Raw genomic sequence first — 12,988 nt, 5'->3', positions numbered from 1 at the left:
TTTAAATTGATTGTTATCATTAGGGAAGTGTGAGAGTAGATACACAGCATTGGTTTCTGTCTGTAGTCACCAAGCATGTGAAGTCAGTCACAGTAACACAACACCACCCATATTTAACAAGCTACCAACACACACAAAGGACTGTAATGTGACAGCGGTCACCAGGGTCTGGCAAGTACTGTAGTGAGCGCAGTATGCTTCTACCCTGCTGGCATTTGTCATGGTATACGGTTGTACTGGACAGAGGGAATGCAGGTACAAGCATAGCACTTGCTTTAGTTTTCGGACCCCCTTTTGGACAAATATGGGAAAGGAGCACAATGAGGGAATAATATACTTAATGATAGAAAATTGTCACTGGTCCTTTTTAATAAATATTTGTTTATTTTCATTTGCAGCATCAAGTTTAAACTTACAAATCAACTGGAAAACAATAAAACTCACTAGACCCTCCCTCTATTATTGTAAACACCGATCTATCTGCATTGGTTTGTGCTGGATGAACTTACTTCACAATGGTTACGTAATCCTCTCTCCTGCAAGCGGGACCAAATGCTCTGGATTCTTCCAGCATGCTCCGGGTGGTTGCTATTGTCTCCACAGGTACACTGGTGCTTTAACATCACAGAGTCATAAACGATTCCTGGAGAGTAGAATTACACAATAAGTATATAGTACTTTACACCATCATTGAATATTACTGTTCCAGATGCTGCTGATGATTATTTTTCTGCAATTCTTCCAATGATATTAAAAAAACTTGTGTTATTTGTCATTTCTGAACCAAAATCAGCTCAACAGGAAGCCTAATTACCAGCTTTGAAAGATGAAACACAGACACAAGTAAATAGGGCCCATAGTGCATAACGTGGCTCTAATTCTTACAGCTGTGATTAGAATTAGAGGCAGACCACTGAAAATGAATGGTGCCTTCTACTGTGTGTGGTTTACCTATGATATAGGTATTGTGGGGCTTCACCAGAAATTAGCATAATGTTATAGTGATTTAATCAATGCCCTCAGGCAGGGTGATAACATGGTTTTTCATCACCGGTTACTTGTGGTGAAGCATGGTTTGTTACCAACGGTTACCAGTGGTGAAGCATGGCTATTTATCACTGTGGTGAAGCACGGTTTGTTATCAACGGTTACCTGTGGTGAAGCGTGGTGTGTCAGCCTGTTCTGGCATTGCAAGCGTCATGGTTTTAGATGAAGGATCTTGAGTGGGAAGAGAAGCTGAAGCTGGAGAGGACTTTGCTCGTGACAGGGGACGATGTCCTGGCATAAGGGGAATCATCAGAGTCTCCAACGGGGTTCTTTTCATGTGTTGGGGTGGTCGATGGTGGCTCTGGTCCCACATATAGGCCTGAGAGGAAAATAAAAAGATTATCGAATCCCAAGGTCACAACAAAATGCATTACCAAAAATGTATCACTAAGAAACATATTTGGTACCTACACTAAGGGGCATATTCAATAGGCCGCGAATTACTTAAAAATCTTGCGGTGCGGAGTTTTCTGCAGATGCAAGGCTAATGCTATTCATTTGGGCAAAAGAATTTCACCCGCGGTAATTTCAATAGGAAATTACCACAGATTTTATTTCTCACATGTCAAGAACCCCTTGGACATCCCCCCAAATGACTAATTAGGAAATAGGAAGTTTTAATTAGCTCAATTGGTTCTATAATTACATGTCTTTATTAGGGTGAAAAAAAAAGTGGCTTCAAATTACCCCAAAATCATTTTATATTAACATTTTTGGTATGCACCCCAAATTTAACTAAAATGTTTTATTAAAACAAATTGTAAGTGGCCTCAAATTACCCCAAAATCAACAGTTTTTTTTTTCCAAACTTTTCCGTTTTATTTGTATTTAATATATATATATTATATATATATATATATATATATATATTTATTTATTTTTTTTAATGCACAAATCAGCCATTTTAAATCTCCAATTGTTTGTTGTTGGGGGTGGGGTGGGGTACAGGTTGATTTGCCATTAATTTTTAATTGTTAGTGCAGGCTCTTACCCAAAAAAAATTACCACAGCTAATTTGTCACAATTGGATAGCGCTGGAATTGGGAACGCGCATTGATGAAAAAAATCACAATAGCTGCTGTAATTTGCCCGCACAAAGCTTGCGGATGATTACCAACATTTGGTAAGAAAGTTCTCTCACTACAGAACATTCCTTTGTTCAACAAAGACCACATTACTGTATGAAAGTTTATCTTCTCTCTGTACATTGTCAACAAAGTGTGTTTTCCGGTCTAATAGTTCTTCCTGTGTACCCATGGCTCCACCATACAGTTCGCATAGCAAATACATTTGTACTAAGATTTTTCAAGGGACCAGGGACGTCTCTGATTTCTCAGGAATTAATAATCTGCATTCGCAGTGATGTCACAGATTCCTAGTGAATTTGACAATCATGTCACAGCATTTGCTATATAACTGCACTGGAAGAGAAGTCTGCAGGCCCGTGTACCTGTGACAGGAAGTGCTGCTGGACCACCGGCTGGCTGGCGCTGTGTGCCTCTTGTTGTACGCCTCGCAAGGACTCTGACCGGGCTCGAGAAGCGTTACCTCCCAGCTCCGTAGGCCTCTCATTTACAGGAACACTATCATCCATCTCCTCTGATGGAATCTGGCTTAGTCTGGGCCTTTCACTTGTTTTCTGTGGGCGCTGTGGTGAGGAAACAAATTTGTAAGGATGAGAGAGATCCAAAGTTTACTGAACTACTGGATCTCCCACTTGAAATGAAGCGATGACATTCTTGTAGATTTCAGTCAGTCTTACATGAATGATCAATAAAGGACACATGTATATTATTTATTGAATTCTATGTACACCTATAGTCACAAAGACCTGAGACAGCCGGCTGGGTCTTGCAAACCTTAAAACTGAGTAAAAATAATAATAATAAGCAATAATAATAATGTTATTTATATAATGTAGCACTTTTCTCCTAATAGGACTCAAAGTGCTTTACATTTGCCTTTACATCATAAGATACAAAACAAGCTTAACAAGAGACATTAGTGAAATGCTTGGGTGAACAGGAAAGTCTTGAGTCTATTTTTGAAGGACTATAGGGTGGAGGCTTCTTGAACTGTGTAGGGAAACTATTCCCATAGAGTCGGAGACACAAAGCTGAAAGCTTGACCCCCAAAATGAATTCCGGAAGGCTCTAGGTACTGTTAATAGTTCTTTGTCAACAGATCGTAGTGATAGAGTGGGACAGTAATGGTGCGTACACACGGTACGATCAGTCAGTGATAATGATATCGCTGAATGATCTCCCTGCACCTTCCTGGTGTGTTGGATGATCGATATCGTTCATCCAGCACACCACCAACCCACCAACGACTGGCCAGCAACCCGTGATCAACGATCATGGGTCCCTATGTAACCTGGTCGATATCGACCAGGTTGGCCTGCATGCACGGCCGATGGACGGTATCGTTATCCTCCATACGTGCCCGCACATCGCAGGTAATTTGAGGGTTAGAAAGCAGCAAAAAATTAACGATATGAATGGCATCGTTATAGTTCATATCGTGCATTTTTATCATACCGTGTGTACGCACCAGAAGCTGCTTCAAGTACCTTGGGTCCTGGTCATGTAAGTGAATCTTGGAAACTGTTTGCCATCTTACAGACAGCAAGTGAAGGAAGAAGAGAATGGGTGTTATGTAGCTGTAACAGGGCTGGTTGGTTAATAGCCTGGCAGCTCCATTTTGTACAATTTGCAAGTGGTGCAATTATTTTGCTTGGAGACCAACATAGAGGACATTGCAGTATTCTAGGCGTGATGATATAAATGCATGTATGACTTTAGGCAGATCTTCTAAGGGAGTGTTTGCTTCTGGCTATGTTCCTCAGTTGAAAGAATGAGGATTTGATTGTGGCTGATAACTGATGTTTAAGTGTCAAGTTACTATCCAGGACAACACCAAGATTCCGCACATGTTCAGCAAATCTGTAATGCTCACAGTCCTGGTTAGGGCGCCCTAACCACAGGTTTCTCGCACATTTTTGCTCACACCCTCCTCATTATTAGCATGGCACTGTGCTGTAGGTCACTGGGATCTAAATGATGCTGGGCAGTTGGGACTACTGTGCAAACTGTATTTTTTTGCAGTACCATTCACACCAAATGTAATCCTTCAGCCATTTTGTTGCACATATCCTGATAGCATTAATCTACTATATTTCTCATCCTCACCTTGCTTAACAGTTTCAGATAGTCAGGGAATGCTGCGCATTGTTGCTGAAAAAGCAGTTGCTGCTGGAGTGATTTCGGGTTTTGAGGGAGAGGCTCTGAACGGGTCCGGCTCAAGGTTTTGTGGTGTCCGGTAGCAGATAAATGATCAGTGCTGATGAGAGAGTGGGTGAATTGCAATGGCACAGAGCCCAAGCCTTGAACTGAAATACAAAACAGAGAGGTTTGTCTATTTAAATTGTATCTAAATTCCCCTAGCGATAGATACAAATTTGCCATATTTACTGTCGCCACAAGATGGCAGTGCAGACATTCGCAATCATCTAAATGTCTATACACAACAATTTAATGCAAGTGTTAAGAAGCTACTGTACAATATAATTGAACTATTATTTTCCCGAGGTCTACACAATCCTTCATATCTTTAGGCTTATTATTTTATTAGTGCGAGTAATTGTAATCTCATAACACAGCTAAGTAAAGAATGTTTCACAAGGTGTGTCCAATGACCTTTGAAGAGGACTTTCCTTTATGGTAAAGCAGAGGTTGGGGCTGCTCCCAAATGTGTAATACACATACAGTGTACAGCAACAACACAAGCATATTATAATAGGTGCGGGCATAGAACCTTATAGTACTTGTGTAATACACATACAGTGTACAGCAACAACACAAGCATATTATAATAGGTGCGGGCATAGAACCTTATAGTACTTGTGTAATACACATACAGTGTACAGCAACAACACAAGCATACAGAAATAGGTGCGGGGATAGAACCTTATAGTACTTGTGTAATACACATACAGTGTACAGCAACAACACAAGCATATTATAATAGGTGCGGGCATAGAACCTTATAGTACTTGTGTAATACACATACAGTGTACAGCAACAACACAAGCATACAGAAATAGGTGCGGGGATAGAACCTTATAGTTCTTGTGTAATACACATACAGTGTACAGCAACAACACAAGCATATTATAATAGGTGCGGGCATAGAACCTTATAGTACTTGTGTAATACACATACAGTGTACAGCAACAACACAAGCATACAGAAATAGGAGCGGGGATAGAACCTTATAGTACTTGTGTAATACACATACAGTGTACAGCAACAACACAAGCATACAGAAATAGGTGCGGGGATAGAACCTTATAGTACTTGTGTAATAGCACATACAGTGTACAGCAACAACACAAGCATACAGAAATAGGTGCGGGGATAGAACCTTATAGTACTTGTGTAATAGCACATACAGTGTACAGCAACAACACAAGCATACAGAAATAGGTGCGGGGATAGAACCTTATAGTACTTGTGTAATACACATACAGTGTACAGCAACAACACAAGCATATTATAATAGGTGCGGGCATAGAACCTTATAGTACTTGTGTAATACACATACAGTGTACAGCAACAACACAAGCATACAGAAATAGGAGCGGGGATAGAACTTTATAGTACTTGTGTAATACACATACAGTGTACAGCAACAACACAAGCATATTATAATAGGTGCGGGCATAGAACCTTATAGTACTTGTGTAATACACATACAGTGTACAGCAACAACACAAGCATACAGAAATAGGAGCGGGGATAGAACCTTATAGTACTTGTGTAATACACATACAGTGTACAGCAACAACACAAGCATACAGAAATAGGTGCGGGGATAGAACCTTATAGTACTTGTGTAATACACATACAGTGTACAGCAACAACACAAGCATACAGAAATAGGTGCGGGCATAGAACCTTATAGTACTTGTGTAATACACATACTGTGTACAGCAACAACACAAGCATACAGAAATAGGAGCGGGGATAGAACCTTATAGTACTTGTGTAATACACATACAGTGTACAGCAACAACACAAGCATACAGAAATAGGTGCGGGGATAGAACCTTATAGTACTTGTGTAATAGCACATACAGTGTACAGCAACAACACAAGCATACAGAAATAGGTGCGGGCATAGAACCTTATAGTACTTGTGTAATACACATACAGTGTACAGCAACAACACAAGCATACAGAAATAGGTGCGGGGATAGAACCTTATAGTACTTGTGTAATACACATACAGTGTACAGCAACAACACAAGCATACAGAAATAGGTGCGGGGATAGAACCTTATAGTACTTGTGTAATAGCACATACAGTGTACAGCAACAACACAAGCATATTATAATAGGTGCGGGCATAGAACCTTATAGTACTTGTGTAATACACATACAGTGTACAGCAACAACACAAGCATACAGAAATAGGAGCGGGGATAGAACCTTATAGTACTTGTGTAATACACATACAGTGTACAGCAACAACACAAGCATACAGAAATAGGTGCGGGGATAGAACCTTATAGTACTTGTGTAATACACATACAGTGTACAGCAACAACACAAGCATACAGAAATAGGTGCGGGCATAGAACCTTATAGTACTTGTGTAATACACATACTGTGTACAGCAACAACACAAGCATACAGAAATAGGAGCGGGGATAGAACCTTATAGTACTTGTGTAATACACATACAGTGTACAGCAACAACACAAGCATACAGAAATAGGTGCGGGGATAGAACCTTATAGTACTTGTGTAATAGCACATACAGTGTACAGCAACAACACAAGCATACAGAAATAGGTGCGGGCATAGAACCTTATAGTACTTGTGTAATACACATACAGTGTACAGCAACAACACAAGCATACAGAAATAGGTGCGGGGATAGAACCTTATAGTACTTGTGTAATACACATACAGTGTACAGCAACAACACAAGCATACAGAAATAGGTGCGGGGATAGAACCTTATAGTACTTGTGTAATAGCACATACAGTGTACATCAACAACACAAGCATACAGAAATAGGTGCGGGCATAGAACCTTATAGTACTTGTGTAATACACATACAGTGTACAGCAACAACACAAGCATACAGAAATAGGAGCGGGGATAGAACCTTATAGTACTTTTGTAATACACATACAGTGTACAGCAACAACACAAGCATACAGAAATAGGTGCGGGGATAGAACCTTATAGTACTTGTGTAATACACATACAGTGTACAGCAACAACACAAGCATACAGAAATAGGTGCGGGGATAGAACCTTATAGTACTTGTGTAATAGCACATACAGTGTACAGCAACAACACAAGCATACAGAAATAGGTGCGGGGATAGAACCTTATAGTACTTGTGTAATACACATACAGTGTACAGCAACAACACAAGCATACAGAAATAGGTGCGGGGATAGAACCTTATAGTACTTGTGTAATAGCACATACAGTGTACAGCAACAACACAAGCATACAGAAATAGGTGCGGGCATAGAACCTTATAGTACTTGTGTAATACACATACAGTGTACAGCAACAACACAAGCATACAGAAATAGGTGCGGGGATAGAACCTTATAGTACTTGTGTAATACACATACAGTGTACAGCAACAACACAAGCATACAGAAATAGGTGCGGGGATAGAACCTTATAGTACTTGTGTAATAGCACATACAGTGTACAGCAACAACACAAGCATGCAGAAATAAGTGCGGGGATAGAACTTTATAGTACTTGTGTAATAGCACATACAGTGTACAGCAACAACACAAGCATGCAGAAATAAGTGCGGGGATAGAACTTTATAGTACTTGTGTAATAGCACATACAGTGTACAGCAACAACACAAGCATACAGAAATAGGTGCGGGGATAGAACCTTATAGTACTTGTGTAATACACATACAGTGTACAGCAACAACACAAGCATACAGAAATAGGAGCGGGGATAGAACCTTATAGTACTTGTGTAATACACATACAGTGTACAGCAACAACACAAGCATACAGAAATAGGTGCGGGGATAGAACCTTATAGTACTTGTGTAATAGCACATACAGTGTACAGCAACAACACAAGCATACAGAAATAGGTGCGGGGATAGAACCTTATAGTACTTGTGTAATACACATACAGTGTACAGCAACAACACAAGCATACAGAAATAGGTGCGGGGATAGAACCTTATAGTACTTGTGTAATACACATACAGTGTACAGCAACAACACAAGCATACAGAAATAGGTGCGGGGATAGAACCTTATAGTACTTGTGTAATACACATACAGTGTACAGCAACAACACAAGCATACAGAAATAGGTGCGGGGATAGAACCTTATAGTACTTGTGTAATACACATACAGTGTACAGCAACAACACAAGCATACAGAAATAGGTGCGGGGATAGAACCTTATAGTACTTGTGTAATAGCACATACAGTGTACATCAACAACACAAGCATACAGAAATAGGTGCGGGCATAGAACCTTATAGTACTTGTGTAATACACATACAGTGTACAGCAACAACACAAGCATACAGAAATAGGAGCGGGGATAGAACCTTATAGTACTTTTGTAATACACATACAGTGTACAGCAACAACACAAGCATACAGAAATAGGTGCGGGGATAGAACCTTATAGTACTTGTGTAATACACATACAGTGTACAGCAACAACACAAGCATACAGAAATAGGTGCGGGGATAGAACCTTATAGTACTTGTGTAATAGCACATACAGTGTACAGCAACAACACAAGCATACAGAAATAGGTGCGGGGATAGAACCTTATAGTACTTGTGTAATACACATACAGTGTACAGCAACAACACAAGCATACAGAAATAGGTGCGGGGATAGAACCTTATAGTACTTGTGTAATAGCACATACAGTGTACAGCAACAACACAAGCATACAGAAATAGGTGCGGGCATAGAACCTTATAGTACTTGTGTAATACACATACAGTGTACAGCAACAACACAAGCATACAGAAATAGGTGCGGGGATAGAACCTTATAGTACTTGTGTAATACACATACAGTGTACAGCAACAACACAAGCATACAGAAATAGGTGCGGGGATAGAACCTTATAGTACTTGTGTAATAGCACATACAGTGTACAGCAACAACACAAGCATGCAGAAATAAGTGCGGGGATAGAACTTTATAGTACTTGTGTAATAGCACATACAGTGTACAGCAACAACACAAGCATGCAGAAATAGGTGCGGGGATAGAACTTTATAGTACTTGTGTAATAGCACAGCAAACTGCATAAATGTCAGATGGCAAAATGACAATCATACCGAATATTAATCATGTAGAAGGTACTAATGCCGACATATTAATGTCACATGAGGATTATTGTAGTTTTCGACTAAAACCAAGCACATGCCTCAGTAAACTTCATATTGTTTTCATTCCATTAGGACCACAACTAAAGGCATAAAACCACCTTGAGACGTTCTGTTTATTTCATGTTCTGCACAATGCACAAACCTGAGGTAACACCTCTCATTCTTGCTTTATATAGCTATTCAGAGTTCCACAGCTCTGTAGTCAGGGAGCTTCTATCATGAACTATGGACAGACCATGTTTACCATATCTGTAACACCTCGCAGCCACATTTCTATATTCTGTACAGTAATCTGAGAAGACCTGTCCCATCTCCTACATGCATGTGCAGTGGGAGCCTATGGCTTCCACTTATAGGGATAATGGAGAGACCCTAGCTGGATCAGGGCCACTAAGACAGCCAAGGGACCCGGGGACAGAAGGGTCGTGACCAAATCTGGCCTATATGGTCACGCCCGTTCCGGAGAAAAAAAAAGAAAAATACTACGTGCTGCAAAGGGGGGACATTTGTAACCCTCAGCAGCTGGATCCTTCAAGAGTACCCGCTGCGGCCTTCTCTCCGCGCCCCTGTGGAAGATAAGTATAGCCATGGGGTGGGGGGGGTCTTTTCAACATTAGCAAACATTTATGCCAACTGTTGTACTACTAGTGTGTTGAAAAAGAGATATTTATCTAGTTAGCCAATCACATTTCACTTGTCAAATTTCCAGCATTGTTTAGAAAAGAAAAGCAAAATGCTGATTGGTTGATAGCGAGAGCATCACATTTCTACACAGTTACTTTTAATAGATATTCAGTGTAGGCATCAGATCACATTACAATGATAGAAGGACACCAGAGGTTTAAACATAGACACATGATTAATGCTACAAAATGTATAAATTCCTGTATGTCACCTGTGTAAACAAGAATCTGTGACCATATCAAATTACGAGGCTGCAGACCAAGGGCCTGATTCAGAGCCGGACGCAATTAGCGCTCGCTCGTCCAGAAAATAGGGGTGGCTATTCAAATGAACCGTTCGCTGTTTGCGGTCTGTTCACGCCTCTAGGTCTGAACGAGCGAACAAAACTTGCGGTTGTTTTTTGGGAAACTACGTCCCCTGGTCGCTCACATCCTACGTCATGTCCGCTATTTATTAGATTAATCGAGTACATCGACCAGGGTTTGAGCTGCTCGCTATTCTTGTGGTTGGTTTTTGCTACCACAATTTTGCGAGCAGTTCTGGCTATAAAATAACCCAGTGACGTGGTCAATGACGCTGCTGTTTTAATTATGCACACCCTTAAAACGCCCGTTTTGACCTCTAAGCACGCCTGCGTTCGGATCTCCACTCCCCGTTTTCAAGCACCTTCCCCTGTTACCACCCACATACGCCTCATTCTGTCACTCATATTAGCAGGCATTCGCTATTTAGCGAACAAACGATTTTCGGCCGCACTGGCTGGTTCGCGCATGCGTATTACGATCCGTATGCATGCGCAGTTGGGCAAACATCGCTCGGAGCGAACGAGCGGCCGCTTACGAGCGGCTCTGAATCAGGCCCCAAGTGCCTTTATAAATGTCACAGAAATAAAAAGGTGATTTCTAGTATCTGTAATAAATTCACAGCAGGAAGTGAAATATTCCTCATAACACATAAAGACCACTGAAACAATGACACCAGGGGGTATATCTACTAAAAGTCAATTTTGGTAAATTTTTGGTCGATTTTGTGTTTCAGGGTCTAAATCACATATTTACTAACAGTTGATTTTGGACATCTTTGTTTTAAATGATGTAAAAAAAATCATGTTTAAGTGAATGTGTGATTTAGACCCGGAAACACAAAATGTTTTACAAAAATCGACCCAACGTCGACTTTCAGTATATATACCCCTAAATCACACATTTACTAACAGATGATGTTTGACATTTTTTTTTAGACCCTGAAACACAAAAATATTTACCAAAAATCTAATAAAAATCGACCCAACGTCGACTCTCAGTAAGTATACCCCTAAATCACACATTTACTAACATGATTTTTGACATTGTTAAAAAAAATTATTTCAAAAATCATCTGTTAGTAAATGTGTGATTTAGACCCTGAAATACAAAATTGACCTTTAGTAAATATGCCCCTAGAACTCCCTATTTATACTGTAAGTATAAAAGACATAAATATTTACATTAGCTGTATATTGGAATAATTAAGCATATTATTACATTATTACTGATATCAGGCTTATGTGGTTTGTGTAAAAGAACAACTTGTAGACTTCTGCCACAGACCTGCTCGGTGACTTCTGACACTGGTATGATGTAAAGCAAGGGCTGTACTAATTGGTAATATTGTTATTAGAGACAACCTTATGATATATATAACACTAATGGTGTGTGTGTGGTAACCTACAGCAGCCAGATATTAGCTGTAATAGTCAGGGCAGCCAAGAGCCGCGGCGGGCCCGAGTGACAGGGGGCGTGGCCTAATAAGGGGAGGCGTGGCCACGTCCCCTTAAGAAAAAAAAACAGAATAAAAAAAACATTTTAGCAGCGCCGCTTCACTGGGAGGGGGGCACTATGAGCCCCTCAGCCTGGCGCACAGCCAATGGGGGTCACGATCAGCATGATCGCTCCCCCCATAGGTATAGGAGACAGCTCCAGCTGCTGCGAGCAGTCTCCCACTGCAGCCCAGCACACAGCAGCGTGTGCTGGGCTGCTGTGATGTAGGAGGGAGGGGGGGGTGGTGCCGGACCAGGGCCCCAGCCGGGCCCCTCCAGCAAGCCTGGGCCCGGGTAATTTGTACCTGCTCCCCCCCCTCTCGGCGCCCCTGGTAATAGTAGAGACCAGTGAAGGGCTCTGAGCCATTATCGGCGGCTCCCAGCTCTTTTCTGCTTTATGGTCAGATTTTCTGGTTATATCTTTTAACATTGGTATAAAATGTCTGCTGATACGTTATTACAGGTAGGCGTCTTTTTCTTTGATTAAATGCACTGTTTTAGTTTATTACTCAGATTAAAAGTAATGTGTGTTTACTTTAAAAAAAAATCTTTATTTAATGTGTGGCCCTTTTAAAAGTAAGAGGGCCGCCCAATGCAGCCCCTGATGTGTATCAGGTTGTCTATCACAGGGTTGGACTAAAGAAAGCAAATAGCGGATTAGTTTCCTATGGGTCACAGAGCACATGCTACTTGCATCATAAAGCCGTAGACAGACAGCAGAGATCCCCCTCCCTAGGGTCCTTCTAAAATTCTGTGATGGGGCCAACATATGTCTAGATAAGCCCGTGCACCTGAATGCTGTATGTGTCTTCCCTTCTCCTCTCATCTTTGACGACTTCAGAGTAAACTTCCCATTACTTCAAAAACAAACTACTCATTTCCTTTTTCGTAAAAGAAAAAAAAATAAAACACCTTACTCCACCCATATTATAGTATATCAGCTGTCTCCAGGGACCAGTGAGTTGGGGAGCAAAATAATTGGGCTCCCCAGTCTTATTTAAATGAATGATACACTAATCCTGAAT

General features: G+C 40.8%; 1 protein-coding gene across 3 annotated transcripts in view; it reads right to left on the bottom strand.

Annotated features, from left to right (window-relative positions):
• Positions 1-12,988, bottom strand: part of HDAC7 (histone deacetylase 7) — a 348,234-nt gene that overhangs the window by 33,010 nt on the left and 302,236 nt on the right. For all 3 annotated transcript variants that reach the window (XR_015877084.1, XM_088465963.1, XM_088465962.1), the window contains 4 exons: positions 4,239-4,438; positions 2,498-2,695; positions 1,153-1,366; positions 510-643 (listed from right to left, as the gene is read on the bottom strand). Coding sequence is in view for 2 of the 3 variants with exons in the window: in XM_088465963.1 (XP_088322089.1) it covers positions 510-643; positions 1,153-1,366; positions 2,498-2,695; positions 4,239-4,438 (746 nt within the window). In the remaining variant the exon portion in view is untranslated. The remainder of the gene's footprint in view (positions 1-509; positions 644-1,152; positions 1,367-2,497; positions 2,696-4,238; positions 4,439-12,988) is intronic.

Source organism: Taudactylus pleione, unplaced genomic scaffold (assembly GCF_031769625.1).
Source record: "Taudactylus pleione unplaced genomic scaffold, aTauple2 ptg000065l, whole genome shotgun sequence".
Lineage (NCBI taxonomy): Eukaryota > Metazoa > Chordata > Amphibia > Anura > Myobatrachidae > Taudactylus > Taudactylus pleione.
Note: the sequence above shows the minus strand (reverse complement) of the source record. Positions and strands in the feature narration are given on the sequence as shown.